Source organism: Hypanus sabinus, chromosome 28 (assembly GCF_030144855.1).
Source record: "Hypanus sabinus isolate sHypSab1 chromosome 28, sHypSab1.hap1, whole genome shotgun sequence".
Lineage (NCBI taxonomy): Eukaryota > Metazoa > Chordata > Chondrichthyes > Myliobatiformes > Dasyatidae > Hypanus > Hypanus sabinus.
The window spans coordinates 32,243,135-32,262,954 of record NC_082733.1 but is presented as its reverse complement, the minus strand read 5'-3'; the positions used below and the strand labels follow the sequence as shown (position 1 = coordinate 32,262,954).

The window sequence follows — 19,820 nt, the reverse complement described above, 5'->3', positions numbered from 1 at the left end:
CAGAATCACTTTTTCTTGCATCAATCTCCTCTCATTTGCAATCTAAAGATTTTTGAACCCAAGTTTCAATATTACCTCAATTGTTTTGTCTCTACTTTGCCATAGGATTATCCGTGCCCTGTATGACTACCCTTCAAGATTTTACATTAACAGGAAGGCAGAAGCTGTCAACAGAAATTGGACCTTACCACACCTTCAGATATTTGAGTAGGTCACGTCCCAAGTCATGGTCCAATTTGATAGCAAATACAATGTGAAGAATTATGGTTCCTTCTATGTGACGGAGCTGGTCACTTGGCACAGTTGCAGCTTCCAATTCCATGGACCTTTAAAATGAAAGCCAAAACCCAAGTCAGCACATGAAAGAAACAGGGAAGCAATTTATGGAACAGGAAAACCAGAATTTTTACAACATTCAAGAGACTCTAATCATAAAGCAAGGCATGTGTTGAACATGACTAAAAAGTAAGAAGTGACAGTGTTTTAATGCCATCAAGTAATTCATCAGATATGGAGAGAGTCAGCTCAGATATATACTCCATGGCCACTTTATTAGGTGCAGGAGTGGAACTTGGTGCAGTCTTCTGCTGCTGTAACTCATCTACTTCAAGGTTTGACATATTGTGCATTCTAGATGCTCTTCTGCACACCACTGTTGTAACATGTGGTTATCTGAGTTACTGTCACCTTCCTGTCAACTTGAACCAGTCTGGACATTCTCTTCTAACCTCTCTCATTAATAAGGTGTTTTCTCCCACAGAATTACCACTCACTAGATTTTTTTTTTTTGTTTCTTTGTAAACCCTAGAGATTTTTATGTGTGAAAATCACAGATTTGCAGCTTCTAAGATACTTAAGCTACCCTGTCTGTCACTAAGGTCAAAATCACTTAGGTCACATTTCTTCCCCGGTCTGATGATTGGTCTGAAAAACAACTGAACCTCTTGACCATATCTATATCCTTTTATGCATTGAGTTGCTGCTACATGATTGGCTGATAAGATATTTGCATTGACAAGGAGTACAGGTGTACCTAATAAAATGGCCATTAAGTGTATACTACATTCAGTACAGATGAACACAGGTATCATGGTCATTTTAAGTCTGAAATGGTTGAAACTCACTCAGTTCCTATCTGTTCTTCTTTTTGCAATTGATCCTGCTGATGGAAAAATGTTATGATTCCTTCCAAAAGAGTCTTCTTACAACCCTGTTGAATCAGAAATACCAAATTGCATTGATTTCCAAAATTTTCATGTCTAAATGCAATACCACAAATATTACTTACACTTTCTCATTGGAAAAAAATGGCCAGACTGCATTTACTAAAATCTGAATCATCATGAAGAACTGATGTTGATAATCAAATCTTAAGTTTGCCACACCACCACCAACAACCTTTCTACTATCTTACCTTAGCAGAAAGGAGGAGTAACTGGTAGACAAGTGGAGGCAACTCCTGCAAATCCAATGTAGGGAACATCTTCAGAACCTTTGCCATAACAAACTGAAGTTCCTCTGTACTGACAGGTACATCCCTTTAAGAATGAGTGCAAAGAAGAATATCCATTTACATATAATGTTTATGTAACGAAATACACTTAAATAAAGATGTTGTTTTTATTTTGCTCCCCCCCCCCCCCATAAAATCAGTGATTAAACTGACCAAGCTAAGCAAATTTTACCTAAACATGGATGTGAGGTGAATCACGCACTTTGGATCCCATCTGAAAAAAAATATTGAAATTATGAAGAATGCCGTCACAACATTCACTTATCCAAAAAGAATTCCAAGAATAACTTAAACATAAAAATATATAATTTATAGTTCTTATATATTCAACTAAATATAGGATGGAGATGGGAGAAGAATGATGGATACTTGGGAGTGACCTGCTCCATTTCTAGGCCGAACAGTCTCTTGACTGACTCTCAAGTCCGATAGTGGAACCAACCACAGGAATGGGTGACACAGTTAATCTAAAGTCATTTACAGTTTTACAGCTTGCATGGCCACTTTCTGGAGAAAACAGAGGGAGATCTCCACAGGCATTTTGCACCCCATTATCCACCACTCAAAATACAGAAAAGCTAATCCTGGAACTATTTACTAAGGCGTAAGTGACATTTTTAGAACAGTACTACACATGTGAGGATTTACAGGAGAAAAGAAGTGAAAAACCTTTTGGCTTCAGATTTCATAAAATAATCATAAATTATCAAGAACCTTTCTAGTTCAATAGATTTTACTCTTTTGTGGTTCACTGATTCTTGGTCAAGCATTTAATTCCCAAACTAGCTCCCACTAACAATATGCTTATTTTCATACAGTCAGACATGTTGCTACTTGCCTACTCGAGCATAAAGTGTTTATCAACTGCTTTTTATATTCTTCACCACACAAATGACCTGGCAAAACAAAAAGAACAAAACTATACATTACAAGCTATTAAAATCCCTTAAAAAGGTAGGCCATTTATGACAAGAATGTTTTAAACAAGGTCAGGAAACGAAACATAATACATGCCTCACCTCATGCAGTTAAACTAATTTTGCCTACCTCCAGCATAACTTAGGCTTTCTTGAGTGGCCAGAACAGTAAGTATTGTAGGGAACAAATCCAGCGATTTGCCATTCAGAATGCAGCCTCCTTTGATGGCATCAACATACAGACTTGCTAATTCAGCTAGAGTAGCCCCGGGCAACTGGTGAGCCTAAAATCAAGAAATCAGATTATGCAAACAGTATTTATTTATCTCAAGTGGATCCCATAACTTGTGAGTAACCACCACACTCCACCATATATTTAATCATTATGTAATCATAATAAACATCAGTCACAAGAACTGGAGAGCCGGTGTACATCATTTTCTCTAGAACTGAAATAAATCTCGATTTCAAAGAAAAAGTTAGTATCACTGATGGTGAACATTCAGCCTAGTGAACTATCTGGTTAACTAAATGTCTTTTATAGAAGGCAATCTACCATCAAAACAAGAACCCACAAAATTTTCTCAGAAATGCTGTTGATCACCATATTCCACAAAGGTATATTTAAAATTAAGCTAGCCATACAGTGCGATACAGTGATATCACAGGAATTGTGGATACATCATTTTTTTTCCTGAATAAAATGCCACTGTTTCAATGGAGCAGTTTGAGTATAATGGATACCAACTAAATCATCTTCTCCACTAGTAAAGACTTTTTTAAATAAAAACTGGTTGAATAGAACTACACAATTTTTAAAACACCCAGTTATTGAACAATCTAGGAACACTAGCTCATTATTCCCCTTTTGTACTATTTATTCTGTAACTTTCATTGATTTTTATATCTTGCACCGTACGACTACTGCAAAACAACAATTTTTATGACATAGATCAGTGATAATAAACCCGATTCTGACTCTAAATCTCAAAATTCAAAGTAAGTTTATTATCGAAGAGCATGTATGTCACCATATACAACCTGAGATCTGTTTTCTTGTGGGAAAACTCAGTAAATCTATAGAATAACCATAACAGAATCAATGAAAACACACAACTTGGGCATCGAACCAGAGTGCAGAAGACAACAGAGTATGCAAATACAAAATGAAAGAAGTAATAACAGTAAATAAATAACCAATAGAGAACATGAGATGAAGAGTCCTTGAAAGAGCCCATAGGTTGTGGGAATATTTCAATGATGGGACCAGTGAGGTTGAGTGAAGTTATCCCCTTTGATTCAAGAACCTGATGGTTGACGGGTAATAACTGTTCCTGAACATGGTAGTGTGAGCCCTGAGGATCACGTACCTTCTTGATGACAGCAGCGAGAAGAAAGCACGTTCTGGGTGGTGGGGGTCCCTACTTTCCTACAACTGCGTTTCAGGTATAGGTGCTCAATGGTGGCGAGGGCTTTACCCATGATGGATTGGAGCATATCAACGACTTCCTGCAGGATTTTCCATTCAAGGGCATTGGTGTTTCCATACCAGGCTGTATGCAGCCGGTCAACACTCCCCATTACACTTTTATAGAAGTTTGTCAAAGCTTTAGATGTCATGCTGAACCCTTGCAAATTCCTAAGGAAGTAAAGGCACTGCCATGCTTTCTTCATAATTGCACTTGCATCCTGGGCTCAGGACAGGTCCTCCGAAATAATAACACCAAAGTATTTAAAACTGACCCTCTAGACTTCTTATCCTCCAACAAGGACCTCTGGTTTCCTTCTCCTGAAGTCAATAATCTGCTTCTTGGTGTTGTGGGTATTGAGTAAGAGGTTAGTGTTGTGGGATCACTCAGCCAGATCTTCAGTCTCCCTCCTGTATGCTGATTCATCACCACCTTTAATTCAGCCTACAGAAGTGGTGTCATCAATAAAGTTGAGGATGGCATTGGAGCTGTGCTTAGACACACAGTCTTTAGTGTAGCCCTACACTAAAAGCATAAGCACACATGCATTTGTATACATGCATAGATCTTGATACTTTGTACAGCAGGTATTTACCTTACAATTGAGAGCTTGGCCAAGGTAATAACATTTTAGCAAACTACAATTATCCACTGAGGGAGTGTAGCATTTGGGACAACGCTTTTAAGCATGACGACTGTACAAAAAAAAATCAGGGTTTGATTCCCACAGCTGTCTGCAAGGAGTTTGCTTGTTTCCCTGTGATTGCATGGGTTGCCTCTCACATTCCAAAGACATACAGGTTAGGGTTAGTAAACTGTGAGAATGCCATGTTGATGCCAGAAGCCCAGCGACACCCTCGGGCTGCACAGCACAATCCTCACTGTATGTTCTGGTTTACACGCGACAAATAAGGCTAATCTCTTAAACTCACCCTCTGAAAGCTTTACCTAACAAATACCTTTGTTCATTTCATTTTCTCTCACTCAAATTCTAGTCAGCTACAATCAGAGGACACTTTATTGAGTACACCAGCTTGCTAATTCAAATATCTAATCAGCCAATCACGCAGCAGTAGCTCAATGCGTAAAAACATGCAGACATAGTGAAGAGTTTCAGTTGTTGTTCACACCAAACATATGAATGAGGAAGAAATGTGATTTAAGTGACTTGACTGTGGAATGCTTGTTGGTCCCAGATGAGGCAGTTTGAGTATCTCAGAAACTGCTGATCCCCTGGGATTTTCATGCAAAACAACCTCTAGAGTTTAGAGACCGAAAAACAAAAAAAAATCCAGTGACTGCCAATTCTGTGCATGAAAATACCCTGGTACAGAGACGTCAGAAGTCTGTGGTCAGACTCGTTCAAGCTGATATGAAGGCAACAGTAATTCAAATAAACATGTTACAACAGTGGTGCGCAGAAGAGCAACTCTAAACACATAACACATCGAACCTTGAAGTGAATAGGCTACAGCAGCAGAAGGTCACACCAGGTTCCATTCGTGTACCTAATAAAGTGAACACTGAATGTCTAATTGTTGATTTAGCTGATAACCCTGCAACCCACAGTTGTGCTCTTTTCTAAATCTATGCCCCATTTTTTGGTTCATACCCTCAATGTTTCTTTGTATAATGAACAGACAACTGGTTTTGTGTTGAATTAAATCAATTAATTAGAGATCAGCATCAAGTTTAATATCACTGGCATATGTTGTGAGACATTGTTTTACGGAAGCAGTACATTGCAATACATAATAACTATAAAATGCAGTAATAGATAAAATTAAATGTATTAAGTAGTGCAAAGAGAAAAAAATTTGTGAGGTAGTTTAAATGGGTTCATTGTCCATTCAGAAATCTGATGGTGATAGGGAAGAAGCTGTTCTTAAGACATTGAGAAACCAAATTAGCACACATATCTATAAGCCTTCTGATGGACCTCAATACCCCCAACATTCTCACTGCACCTACATCTCATGCCAAGTTTGTTCTACTAGGTTCAATAGACTTCCAAATGAACTAACCCAGAACTCCATGATACATACATTACCAACATATTATTTAACTTGTTTTTAGCTTGTATTCTCCCACTTTTTTAAATTTCTCACCAGTAATAAATGTTACTTGGTCAGTTATTTTCATACTTTTATCTCCTATCCTAAAGAAAACTAGTGGTACTTTATTAAACATTTGTTACAGCACAGATCACCTATAGTGTGAAAAATGTATTAACTTTACAGTAAACTGTGATGGTGTGAACTTTTGCATTTAAACAAAATCAATATCCATTGTAGAATTTCTACGTGTGTTACATAACTACAATAGGGCACAAAGTACCTTGTGGGTCAATTTTCACACTTAAAAATTTTAATTAGATAACATATTTATGAGCTTTGGAAGCAAAATATGGTTAATAAATAATGCTGAACTCATTACAAATATTAACATTTATTGACAAATCATTAAACTTTCTCACAACTTACCTCAACCATCAGCAAACCAATCATGTCTGTTGCTATTTCTGACTGAAGGTCTCCTGATTCAATCAGTTGCATGCAGTGTTTATAAACAAAAAGCCTCCTACAAATTCCTTCATCTTTAGAGCATGGGGAACCTATACAGGGGGAAAAAAAACAGCATTAAAAGTACTGTGCAAGTCTTAGGCATCCTAGATCTTATATGTACATTTTGTTTTAGATTTTTTATTGTCTTCTGAATTAGTAAGTACTAAAGAACACATTTTAGTTTTAGTTTACAGGAGCCATTTTCATCTATCTTTTCTGAACCCTCTTTAACATGTTCATATTCCTCCTATGAGCATATATGAAACAAACCATACTAAGCCACAAAGGTGAGTATACAAAATTCTGTGCGGTATAATAAATAGGGTAAATGCAAGCAGGCTTCTTCCACCGAGGCTGGTGAGGCCAGAACTAGAGGTCATAAATTAAGAATGAAAGGTGAAATATTTAAGGAGAACCTGAAAGGGAACTTCTTTGCTCAGAGTGTTGAGAGTGTGGAACAAGCTGCCAGTGAAACTGGTAGATGCAGGTTCCACTTCAACATTTAAGAAAAATTTGGGATATGTACATGGATGGGATGGGTATGGGGGGCTGTGGTCCAGGTACAGGTCAATGGGACTAGGCAGAATAATAGTTCGTCATGGACAAGACCAAAGGGTCTGTTTCTGTGCTGTAGTGCTCTACGAGTATGTTTTTGCCCATCGACCCTCTTCCATTAATTGCCAAGATCACACTGTTCATCTACATCAATGTATTTTCCTGACATCATCCTTGTGTATCATTTCCTTCAAAACCCAGAAATCTATTGATCTCTGCGTTCAACAAACTCAAAAACTGAACCCCTACAACCCTGTAGTGGAGAAAATTCCTAAGATGCATTATCCTTTGCATCAATCAAATCCTTCTATCTTAGCCCACAGTGGTCTGGCACACATTCTGATTGTGATCCCTAGATCTAAGGTACTGTGCAAGTCTTAGGAACGTGTAAAAAAAATAATTCCGTAAAATTCAAAAATAATGAAATGTTTCTAAATATCAGAAAATGTACTACAAGGAGCAGTGAACAGTAAAAATCTAAATCAAATCAATATTTGGTGTGACCACCCTTTGCCTTTAAAACTGAATCAATTATCTTAGGTATACGGTTGTTCAGTTTTATAAGAAAATAGGCTGGTAGGTTGTTCCTAGCATCTTGGAGAACTTGCCACAGTTCTTCTGCAGACTTTGGCTGTCTTGCTTGCTTCTGTCTCTCCAGGTAATCCTAGGGAGCCTCGGTGATGTTGAGATCAGGCCACTGTGGAGGCCATACCATAAAAGAACTTTAGCATGCCTAAAACTTTTCAACGGCACTCTAGACTTCTCAGGCCAGGGGAAACTATCCTTCCTGTTGATCCTTGCAAGCCTTTTGTATGGGTCAACAAAATCCCCTCTCATTCTTTCAAATTCAGGAGTACACAGACTTGGTCCACTGAATTTCTCATACACAAAACCCATTATCTATGAATCAATCTAGGAAATTCTCACTGAACTCCTCAATACCTTTTCCAGGAACTTTTCCAGGAAGAAGACCAATGCTCCACTTACAATCATACCACAGCTATAAATAATTGCAGTAAAATATCTTTATTTCTGTATTCAAATCCTTTTGGAATGAAAGCCAACATATCATTTACCTTCCTAATTGTCTGATCCATTTCCAGGCCAGCTTTCTTTCTTTCTTTTTAAATCTTTTTATTAATTTTAAACAAACATAAATGGAACATGAATACAGAGAGTTTGAGAGTACATAATTAATAGGTTAAGGTATAAATACAAATAGATGATAATCCATATATAATCACCTCCCAAACTCATAGTAATTACGAAAAATGGAGTAAATAAGAAAAAAAACCCAAGAAAAAAAACCTAACTAACATGGGCCATTGCATTATGTCAAATATACACAGCAGCATCAATAACTCTGCACCTCCATCCAAATAATTAAGGATAATAAAAATAAGGTTTAGGAAAAGTCAGTTTAGCTCATATGAAAATGTTGAATAAATGGTCTCCAAGTTTCTTCAAATTTAACTGAAGGGTCAAAGACAACACTTCTAATTTTTTCTAAACTCAAACAAGAAATAGTTTGAGAAAACCACTGAAATATAGTTGGAGGATAAATTTCTTTCCAGTTCAATAGGATAGATCTTCTAGCCATTAATGTAACAAATGCAATCATCCGCCGGACTGAGGGGGATAAACAACTATTATCCGCCATTGGTAAACCGAAAATTGCAGTAATAGGATGCGGTTGCAATTTGATATTCAGAACTGTTGAAATAATACCGAAAATATCTTTCCAATAATTTTGCAAGCAAGGGCAAGACCAAAACATGTGGGTCAATGAAGCAACTTCAGAATGACATCTGTCACAGGTTGGATTAACATAAGAATAAAATTGAGCAAGTTTATCCTTGGACATGTGAGCCCTATGTTCAACCTTAAATTGTATTAGGGCATGTTTAACACAAATAGAAGAATTGACTAATTGTAAAATTTTCTTCCACTACTCAGTGGGTATAAGATAATGAAGTTCTTTTTTCCATTCCTTCTTAATTTTTTCTGATACTGCTGGCTGTATTTTCATGATCATATTATAAATGATGGCTACTAAACCCTTCTGGCAAGGATTCAGAGCTAAAAAAATTTTCCGTAATGTCCATTGGACATAATTTCGGAAAAGACTGTAACATATTATTCAAGAAATTTCTAACTTGCAAGTATCTAAAAAAATTAGTTTTAGGCAAATTATATTTATTAGATAGCTGTTCAAAGGATATAAAACTTATCTAAAAATAGATCATCATGGAAACATGTTATACCTTTTATTTTCCATAATACAAAGGCTTGATCCATAAAAGAGGGCTGAAAAAAAAAGTTAGATATAATAGGGCTTGATAAGATAAACTTATTCAAGCCAAAGAATTTACGAAATTGAAACCATATTCATAATGTATGGTTAACTATAGGATTAGTTATTTGTTTATTCAATTTAGATAAAGCAAAAGAAAGCGATGATCCTAAAATAGAAAACAATGAAAAGTCTTGTACAGATTTACATTCCAAATTTACCCATTATGGGCAAAGTGCTATAATTGATTCTTGTGTCCAAAATATTAAATATCGAATATTAACTGCCCAAAAGTAAAATCTTAGGTTTGGCAAAGCCAAACCACCTTCCTTCTTAGGCTTCTGTAAATACTTTTTACTTAATCTAGGATTTTTATTCTGATACGAGGATATTTTGGAGTCAATAATATCAAAAAAAGATTTAGGAATAGAAATTGGAAATGCTTGGAATAAATATAAAAATTTGGGTAATACTATCATCTTAATAGCATTAATTCAACCAACCAATGACAAAGATAATGGGGACCACCTGGTAACAAGTTGCTTGATTTGGTAAATTAAAGGTAAAAAATTAACTTTAAATAAATCCTTACATTTCTTGGTAATTTTAATACCCAAATAAGTAAAATGATCTGTGACAATTTTAAATATTAAGTGTTTATAAATTGAAGCTTACATATTTAATGGAAATAGTTCACTCTTATTAAAATTCAGTTTGTAGCCAGACAACCTACTAAACTAAGCAAGCAAGGATGAAATAGCAGGAATAGATCTCTCAGGGTCTGATATGTATAGTAACAAATCATCAGCATATAATGATAATTTATAAGTCCCTTCCTACGGGTAATACCAAAAATATTAGGTGATTCACGAATGGCAATGGGTAAAGGTTCCAAAGCAATGTCAAATAATAGAGGACTTAAAGGACAGCCTTGCCTCGTACCACGGGATAACTGAAAAAAAGATCTCTGATTATTGGTAAGAACCGAAGCCAAAGGTTTATAATTGACTTTCAATTATGTGTTCAATGACACCCAGGTTTCTTTGAATATTAACATTAGCCAAAATCTTACCATTTATATAATAAAAACCCCTCTCAACACCATTCCCCTGTATTCTCTCTGTAACCTTTGACACTCTTACTAATCAAGGACCTATCAACCTCCACTTTAAATATACCAATGACTTGGCCTCCACAGCTGATGGTTGCAGTGAATTCCAGATTCACCATGTTCTGGCTAAAAAAATCCTTCTTCATTTCTGTTCTAAAGGGACATCCTTCAATTCTGAGGCTTTACCCTCTAGTCCTAGACTCTCCCACTATAGGAATCATCTTCCCTTCATACACTCTATCTGGGCCTTTCAATATTTGATAGGTTTTCAATGAGATCTCCTCTCATTTTTCTAAACTCCAGTGAGCACAGGTCCAGAGTCATCAAACACTCCTTATGCGTTAACCCTGTCAGTATCGGGATCATTGTCGTGATCCTCCTCTGGAACATCTCCAATGCCAGCACATCCTTGCTTGATTACGGGGCCCAAAACTTTTCACAATACTCCAAGTGCAGACTGACCAATGCATTATAAAGCATTAGATCTTTGTCTTTTTATTTTGAGCACCAAAGTCAATCACTTCACCTTATTTCATCTGCTATGTTTCTAACCCCTCAGTTTATTTAAATCCACTGAATCCTTACATCCTCCTACCCACTCACAATTTCACCCAATTTTACATTACCAGCAAACCTAGACTGCTGGTGTACATAGATGACAGCTGAGCCCCAAGCACTGATCCCTATAGTATTTAATAGACATAAAAGCTCATCCATCGACTTCCATTCTTTGTTTTCAAAGTCGGATTGTCAATCCATTTCAGTATGTTACCCCACACTCCGTGCGCTCTAAACTCGTTGAATAATGTCCTGTGTGAGACCCTGTTAAAAGCCTTCTTAAAATCCAAATATACCATTTCCCTTATTCATATTGTGAGTCACATCCTCAAAAGACCTCCAGATCTGTTGAATACTATTGTACTTTTGTAGAACCACATCAACTCTGCCCAATCTAATTATTCCTTTCAAGGTGTTCTCTGATTATGTTCTTCATTACAGATTCCAGTACTCTTTCCCTTCTTTTGATGCTGGGATAACACTTCAGTACTTTTTTTTATTATTAATCTCTCTCTGCACCCACACATTCTTAAATTGTGCAATGACATTTCCTCCAATTCTCAGAAATAATTCCTGAACCAAGAGAATTTTGGATGATAACCTGAATATTTACATCTCAGTAACAAACTCCGAGATGTTAGTTACCAGGTCTTTGGGATTTATCAGTTTTTAGTTTCACTAACAACTTCAGTACTTTTTTTTTAATCCATTCTTTTCTCTTTCAGTTCCTCATTCTTACCAAACTCATGGTTCAATGGAATATCTGATAGGTATTTTTGCACTCACCTTGAACAGACAAAAGACAGCTAGTTAATCTTTTAACAATTCCTAATTCCCTGTAAAAAAAAAAAAATTCTCACCTCACTATCTGTAAGAGATCCACATTGGTGTACTCCAGCCGTGTCATATTCCTATAGATGCTCTTGCAGGACACTTTCATGTTAATCGCCATTTCTTTTGTTTGTTGTTCTCAAATTGTTGTAGTGCAAAAGCTCATAATTTGATAGAGCATTTATCCCAACCACTAGACCAACCATACTGCTTATTTATTTAGTACCCAGTGAAAATACTAGGCTAAAAAAGTAAAAAGTAATTTCTCTACATTAGATCGCAGTGACCCTACAACAATCATACACTTTCCATACTAATGACTCTTTTCATTCCATCCTGTTAGGTACCACATATACTCAATCTTGGCCATTCAATTAGAGAATAGAGTTGTCCTATGTCATAGATGATTCTTCAGGCAGAGTCATGATGGCAGGATTTACTGGGTGATCATCTGTCCTTTTATGGGTCTTGGAGGCCAAAATCACTGGGTATGTTGACAGTTAGTTGGGGAATGAAGCGATACGGGGAGATGGCAGGAGTATGGGACCGAGTCTGCTTCTTGTGTATTGTTTTTATCCTGCTGAGTTCCCATACACGCTCCTCACCCACACTTGTCCAAACAGAGGCAATAGGTTTACGCCAATCAATCATGGGAGGTGGCAGTGTCAAATGGATCTGTTCATTACAGTTAGAGTTAGTAAATTGTGGGCATGCTACGTTGATACCGGAAACATGATGACACTTGCAGGCTGACCAACAGAAACCTCGCTGATTTGATGCAAACAATGCCTTTCATTGTATGTTTTGACGTAGACATGACAAATAAAGTTAAACTTTACCTGCTTAAAAAGAACTGACCTTTAAAAATAGCTCTGACAAGCGTTCCAATGTCCTTCCCTTTCAATGCATGACTTGTTATCAAGGTGCCAATCTGAAACAAATGGAGTAATGGAATTCAAAATATAATTTTAGGCTGAATGGCTACAGACCAAGGACTACATTACAGAGGCTCCATCTTATAAGTCACATCATTCACAAAGTCACTTTGGCTACAGTCTCCTTATAAACAATTAGCACATTTCAAAGTACGTAAGCATATGCTTATGTGCTGGAATGAAGCATTAATAAAAGATTTGGTCTATAAAAAGTGGTTTTGCTGAAGAAAGAGTATTTATACCTTTAAATTATATATTTGGATACAGCATATGTATCATTTGAAATAAAAGAAAACATTAAGTATTAACAAAAATGTTAATACTTAATTCCAATTTCCATGTCAGTCTACGGCATTCTGTACTGCCATGATGAAGCTGTTGTCAGGCCTTGTGAAGAACAACACCTGATATTCCATTTCCATAGCCTCCAACCTGACAGAAGAAACATTGATTTAGAAATACAGAAATCAACAGCACATTACAAGCTCTTCAGCCCACAATGTAGTGCCGACCATGTAACCTACTCTAGAAGCTACCTAGAATTTCTCCACCGCATAGACTTCTAGTTTTCTAAGCTCTATGTACCTACCTCAGAGTCTCTTAAAAGACCCTGTTGTATTCGTGTCTATCATCTGTGCTGGTAATGCATTCCATGCACCCACCACTCACTGTGTGGAAAAACTTACCTCTGACATCCCCCTTGTACCTACTTCCAAGCACCTTAAAACTATGCCCCCTCATTTAGTCATTTCAATCCTGGCTATCGACAGGATCAATGCCTCTCACCACCTTATACACCTCTATAAGGTCACCTCTCATCCTCCGTCACTCCAAGGAGAAAAGGCCAAGTTCAACCAATTCTCATAAGGCATGCTCTCCAATCCAGACAACATCCTTGTAAATCTTCTCTGCAGGCTTTCTATAGTTTCCACATCCTTCCTGTAGTGAGGTGATCAGAACGGAACACAGTACTCCAAGTGGCGTCTAACTAGTCTTATATAGCTGTAACATTACCTCACGACTCTTGAACTAAATTGAGTTCTATAACTTCTGGTATTTTCTCCTCCTTCCCTGCTTCTCTATTCCCTGTTCTGGCTCTTCCTCTTACCCCTTCCCATCTCCTCTCCTGCCCATCACTTCCCTCTGGTTTCCCTCCTCCTCCTCTTTCTCCCAGGGTACACTCTCCTCTTGTCAGATTCCTTCTTCTTCAACCCTTTACTTCCACCAGCTATTACCTCCCAGCATCTCACTTTGTCCTCTCTCCCTATCCACCTACCCTTCACAACGAGTAACAGCCAGCTTTTACTCTTTCCCATCCCCCCACTTTCTTGTTCTGGCTTCTTCCCCTTTTGTTTCCAGTCCTGATGAAGAGCCTTGGTCCAAAATGTCGATTGTTTATTCCCGCTATAGGTGCTGCCTGACGTGTAGAGTTCCACCAGTATTTTGTAAGTGTTACTCTAGATTTCCAGCATCTCCAGAATTTCTTGTGTTTACAAAAATGTATTTTAACCCCTTTGCTGATTTGAAAAAAAAAAATCTGGAAAAACTGCAATTAATTACCTCCTGCTCTTTCATGTGCTTCAGACATTGTTGCAATCCTTCTGTCTCCTCTGCTGCAGCCAAATACAGAACCTTCTGATCCATCTCAGCTCATATAAAAGCAACACTGAAATTACTGAGTGTTACCTTAACAAGAAGAAAAAAAGATTTATGAACAGGCCATGTCAAAGAATTCCTTAAATGATGTTCAAATGTTTCAGGAGGTTTTACTCCCAATGACTAATTCCAGCAAAAGTAAAACCCTGATGAGTAAAAAGAACTGCTAGCTAACCTAGTTGGAATCCAGATCTAGAATTTAGAAAGCATAATTACAGTACATATAATTCAGCAGATCAACAGTGCAGACCCCAGTGTATGCAACACTGTCAACGATGCTGTTATAAATGCAACTGTAATTTGTTTTGTCCCGGTCTTGCCTTCCTCTCTCTCTTAGAAGGCAATGCAATAGAGTGTCATCATTATATAATACACAAACCTCTTTATTGTAACTTAAATGGAAAAAAAACTTTGCCCAGGCCCAAATCCTAAGCCAATGTTTACCCTAATAGCAGAGCAATACAGTTGCACTACTTTTGGAAATTTGATTGGGACTTAGGAAAAAAAAACTACAAAGCTCAGTATAAAAAAGATTAGCAGCGACCATCACCACAAATTGTATGGAGTTAAGAGAGATATCACATCACATCACAGGAACCAAAGCAAATACGTCACTCCATAATAAACACAAAGTTCACTGCAGATGCTGCGGTCAATGCAACATGTACAAGCTGGAGGAACTCAGCAGGTCGGGCAGCATCTGTGGAAACGAGCAGTCAACGTTTCGGGCCGAGACCCTTCATCTCGGGCCGAAACATTGACTGCTCGTTTCCACGGATGCTGCCCGACCTGCTGAGTTCCTCCAGCTTGTTGTATATGTCACTCCATGTAGTTTAAAATTACAATCTTCAACTACGTCTAAACTACATTTTCACAAATTTATTATTTTAAATAAATACCGAACTAGGAACAATTGCAAAAATTTGAACTCCAATACCACTTCAACTGAGGGCATTTCTAATGTTCTAAATATAATTCAGTATTTTAGCTCTAGTGGTTTAATTTAAAAAAAAACAATGCGCAATTACTATTAATCAGACAGAAATGCAATTATCTTCAGTCCAGCAAAAGTAGGGGTTTCCATTGGCAGAGAGTGTCCAACCTGTCAGACCAGTGGAAAGGGGAGGAAATAATAATCATTCTAGCACAGCTGGAGAGGTAGGTTCACCCTGTCTTTCCTGGGGAGAGGAATATCATTTTAGAGCAGTGACAGGTACATTTCTCTTAGTAGTGGTCATGACACAACATTGAGCCAAGTGGGTTACCTTGGCACAGTGAGAGGCACCATTCACCCCTGTACCAAAATGCGTGCTGGCGAGGGTACACAAACTTGTATCACTATCATCAGTAACGCACCAACTACACTCAGATGTAAACACCGCCCCTGATGGGCAAGAGGCCTTGGCCGACACTACTGTCTCCGGTCTCCGTCTGCTGTAAGACAAGCTGCGAGCGAGAAGTCGCTGAACCACATGCTCAAACCTTACCATTCCACAAATTAACGCGCGCTCTGAAACTTGCCTCCGCCATCACACCGCCCGCGCAAATACAGCCATCCCATTGGCCGCTGCTCAAGACAATCTTCCTTTTTATTTGTCCAACGAAAAGCCAATCAGGATAAGGAAACATTGGAGGAACATCGTGATTTTATTGGTCCAAACCCGATATTTAAGGCGGGCAAGCAGCAATAGGCTCTTCCATGGATCCGTCATAGTCAATGGACAGATAAACTGTCAATCAACTGTTCTACCTTCTGGCAACACGAGTGAATCCGCAGATGCTGGAAATAAATAAAAAACACAAAATGCTGGCAGAACTCAGCAGGCCAGACAGCACCTATGTATGGGTCCTTGATGAAGGGTTTCGGCCCGAAAAGTCGTCACTACCTCCTCCCATAGATGCTGTCTGGCCTGCTGAGTTCTGCCAGCATTTTGTGTTTTTTTGTTCTATCTTCTGTTTGGTTTGTTCACATGAACGGGAATGTCATATACGAATGCTGCAATTAAAATTCAAATAAAATAGCAAGTAAATCCAAACAAAAGCAGCTTCGGGAGATAAATGGCATTCAGTAATGAATTAAATCGATTTTCGGAATGCAAATGACAGGAGGAAAAAATAACTTTATAAACCCGGTCCGTAGAGATTTTACTTATAGATTGGACATATTTGCAATTAATCGAAAGTCAGAGCCACAACAATTGATTGCGGCGCCTTTGGCTGTTTTGCGGCGTTGGCAAAACCTGGAAAATATCGTAGACATAAATTTAACATCGTTTGAAAGGGATTCCTAAGACTAAAAGACAGTTCAGTTTCTGTAGGGCCAGTGGCGCAATGGATAACGCGTCTGACTACGGATCAGAAGATTCTAGGTTCGACTCCTGGCTGGCTCGTGATTCTTTTCATGACGAGTCTTCTTCTAAAATAAATTCCTATTTTATGTTACTGCTATGTATGTATCGTTGGATTGCTGATTTAATATCCATGAGCTGGTAATGGGTAATTTTACTTTTTAAAAAAGTATACTTCAGAAGCATGTATTTTCGTGCGAGTATTTAAATACAACTAATGTTACTGTTTCACAGATAATATAAATAAATCCAAATTCCATGTGTTGTGTAACAATTGGACGTTCTCCTCCCTCGCTGTTCAGATTTCATCTCACATTCCTAAAATATGAGAGACTGCTGTTGCTGGAATCTGGAGCGGGGTGGGAGATAACACTGGAGGAACTCTCGGGTCAGGCAATAACACGGTCAAAAGACCTCCAACTAACATACACTGCCAGTCCACCTAATTACCTTAGCCATCGTGCAACATAGATAATATTTCCATATGCACATCTGACCTGGACCCACGCCACCTCGAAGGTTCAAAGCTTCATTTACAGTATTATCAAAGTATGTATCCAATGTAGAATTCGGAGATTCGGCTTCTCCAGAAGACGAAACAAACAGTGAAAGTCTTTAAAAGAAAGACATCAACCCTCCCGCACAAAAGAAACAAAAACTCGCAATCTCTAAACACACACACACACACACACACACACACACACACACACACACACACACACACACACACACACACACACACACACACACACACACACACACACACACACACACACACACACACACACACACACACACACACACACACACCAGATTGCCAACAAAAGCATCAAAACCCAAACCCCTAACCCCCTCTCTCCACACAAACAATCGGTCCACACTGAAAACTTCAACACAGGTCAAGAAGGCACAGAAGTGTCCTGACTTTCTTAGAAAATTGAGGCAAGCAAGCCTCCCTATCTCCCATTCTAATTTTATTCAGGAGAACAATGGAGAGTGTTTTGCCTGGTTGTATCATTGTGTGGTATGGAAGCTGCAAGGCATCAGACCTTAAGACCCTGCAGAGAAGGGGTTCCCAACTTTTTTTATACCTTGGACTAATACCATTAATCGAGGGATCTGTGTACTCCAGGTTGGGAAAACCCTGCTGCGGAACGTAGTAAAATCAGCTGAGAGGATTTCCAGAGACTCTGTATCCCCTATTTGTGCCATTTACTGGGAGTGTTGTATGCAAAGGTCCCAAAGCATTACTGAAGATCTCTACCATCTATCCCACAATCTCTTTGACCAACTATCATCAGGAAGGAGGTACAGACTTATCAGGACTAAGATTGCCAGACTGGGTAACAACTTCTTCCCTCAGATCGTGAGACTAATGAATACCCTGCCACCTCTGAGACCTTGCCACTAGGACAGTGAGCTGTTTACCTTGGCTGTGCACTACAGGTACATGCACTTTGAATTATATTTTAGTAACTTATTTGTGGTAATATTTTGTTTTATGTGCTGTGGGTGATATATGTTTTGTGGGTGTACCGTGGTTCGGAGGAACGTTGAATCATTTGATTGTATATATGTACAGTCAGATGACAATAAACTTGAACTTGAACTTGAGTTGGAAGCTGAGATCCAAGTCCCAATCAGCTTTATGTATCCTTCGGATAGGAAGCTGGCAGACTCAGACTTTGCTAGTGTAGCTGAAATCGATAATGCCAGACTTATTCGTGAATAAAGCTCTCAAAGGAATCTTTTTTAATCTATTTATTTTTATTTAGAGGTACAGCAAGCCTTCAAACCACACTGCCTGAGCAAACCCAAATGACTCCAATTTAACCCTGACCTAATCACGGTACAATTTACAACGAAAAATTAACCTGCCTGGTATATCTTCAGACTGTGGAAGAAAACCACAACACCAGGGGAAAACACACACATTCCACAGAGAAGCTGTACAGTGTCTCTTTACAGAAGATGCCAAAATTGAACTCTTAACTCCAATGCCCTGAACTTTAATAGGCCTACTAACTGTGATGCTACCGTGCTGTGCACTGTGAATTGTTTCTGCTTAGGAATTCAAGCCTAACTTCATTAGAGAGGTCAACATTTTGATTTTTAAGATACTGTAACTGCAGATTGCAGTTGTCACCAAAGGAGCAGATGTGTAGAGGGTGAGCAATTCAAAGTTCCTGGGTGTCAAGATCTCTGAGGATCTAACTTGATCCCAATATGTCCATACAGTTATAAAGAAGGAAAGACAGCAGATATATGTCGTTAGGAGTTTGGTTTGTCACCTAAAAGACTTGAAAACTTCTATAGATGTACTGTGGAGAGCATCATGACAGGCTGCATCACTGTCTGGTATGTGGGTGGGGTGGGGGCTATTGCACAGGGCCAAAAGAAGCTACAGTAAATTGTAAAATTAGACACCTCAATCTTGAGTATTAGCCTCTGTAGTATCCAAGACGCCTTCAAGGTACGGTGCCTCAGAAAGGCAGTATCCATTATTTCGGAACCCATCACCCAGGACGTGCCCTCTTCTCATTGTTACCATCAGGAAGGAGGTACAGAAGCCTGAAGACACACACTCAGTGACTCAGGAAAAGTTTCTTCTCCTCTGCCATCCGATTCCTAAATGGACATTGAAACTACAAACAGAAGCTCATTATTTTTTATATTATTTCTGTTTTGCACTATTTTTAATCTAACTCTTTAATATACTTATATACTTACTGAAATCGATTTATTTATTTATTTCTTCTATTTTTTTTCATGTATTGCATTGTACTGCTGCTGCTAGGTTAACAACTTTCACGACACATGCCAAAGATAAGAAAACCTGATCCTGATTCTGAGAATATTATGCATTGCACAATTTTAATCATTTCTCGCTTATTTAGTTATAGCATAGCATAGAGACAGGCCCTTTGGCCCATCTAGTCCATGACAACCTGCATAGTCCTATCTACCCGCACCCAGACCATTTCCCTCCAAATTCTAACCATCAATATACCTATCCACACTTCTCATTTAATGTTACATCCACCCCTTCCACTGGCAACTTGTTCCACAC

General features: G+C 38.3%; 1 protein-coding gene and 1 non-coding gene across 5 annotated transcripts in view; one reads left to right on the top strand and one right to left on the bottom strand.

The window, feature by feature from the left end:
- The window catches only part of fanci (FA complementation group I), an 87,616-nt gene extending 71,672 nt beyond the window's left edge, over positions 1–15,944 (bottom strand). For 2 of the 4 annotated variants that reach the window (XM_059952883.1, XM_059952885.1), the window contains exons 1-10: positions 15,759–15,826; positions 14,307–14,432; positions 12,670–12,742; positions 6,383–6,513; positions 2,561–2,714; positions 2,352–2,409; positions 1,686–1,727; positions 1,415–1,538; positions 1,125–1,210; positions 194–326 (exon numbers count right to left, since the gene is read on the bottom strand). In XM_059952883.1, coding sequence (XP_059808866.1) covers positions 194–326; positions 1,125–1,210; positions 1,415–1,538; positions 1,686–1,727; positions 2,352–2,409; positions 2,561–2,714; positions 6,383–6,513; positions 12,670–12,742; positions 14,307–14,390 — 885 coding nt within the window. In that variant the 5' untranslated portion in view covers positions 14,391–14,432; positions 15,759–15,826. Of the gene's footprint in view, positions 1–193; positions 327–1,124; positions 1,211–1,414; positions 1,539–1,685; positions 1,728–2,351; positions 2,410–2,560; positions 2,715–6,382; positions 6,514–12,669; positions 12,743–14,306; positions 14,433–15,758; positions 15,827–15,889 lie in introns of those variants that run through there. The other 2 variants (XM_059952884.1, XM_059952886.1) reach the window with 2 other exon arrangements.
- Positions 15,945–16,719: 775 nt separating this feature from the next.
- Positions 16,720–16,792, top strand: trnar-acg (transfer RNA arginine (anticodon ACG)). Its single transcript has one exon. It is a non-coding gene; the product is annotated as a tRNA-Arg (tRNA).
- The last annotated feature ends 3,028 nt before the right edge of the window (positions 16,793–19,820 follow it).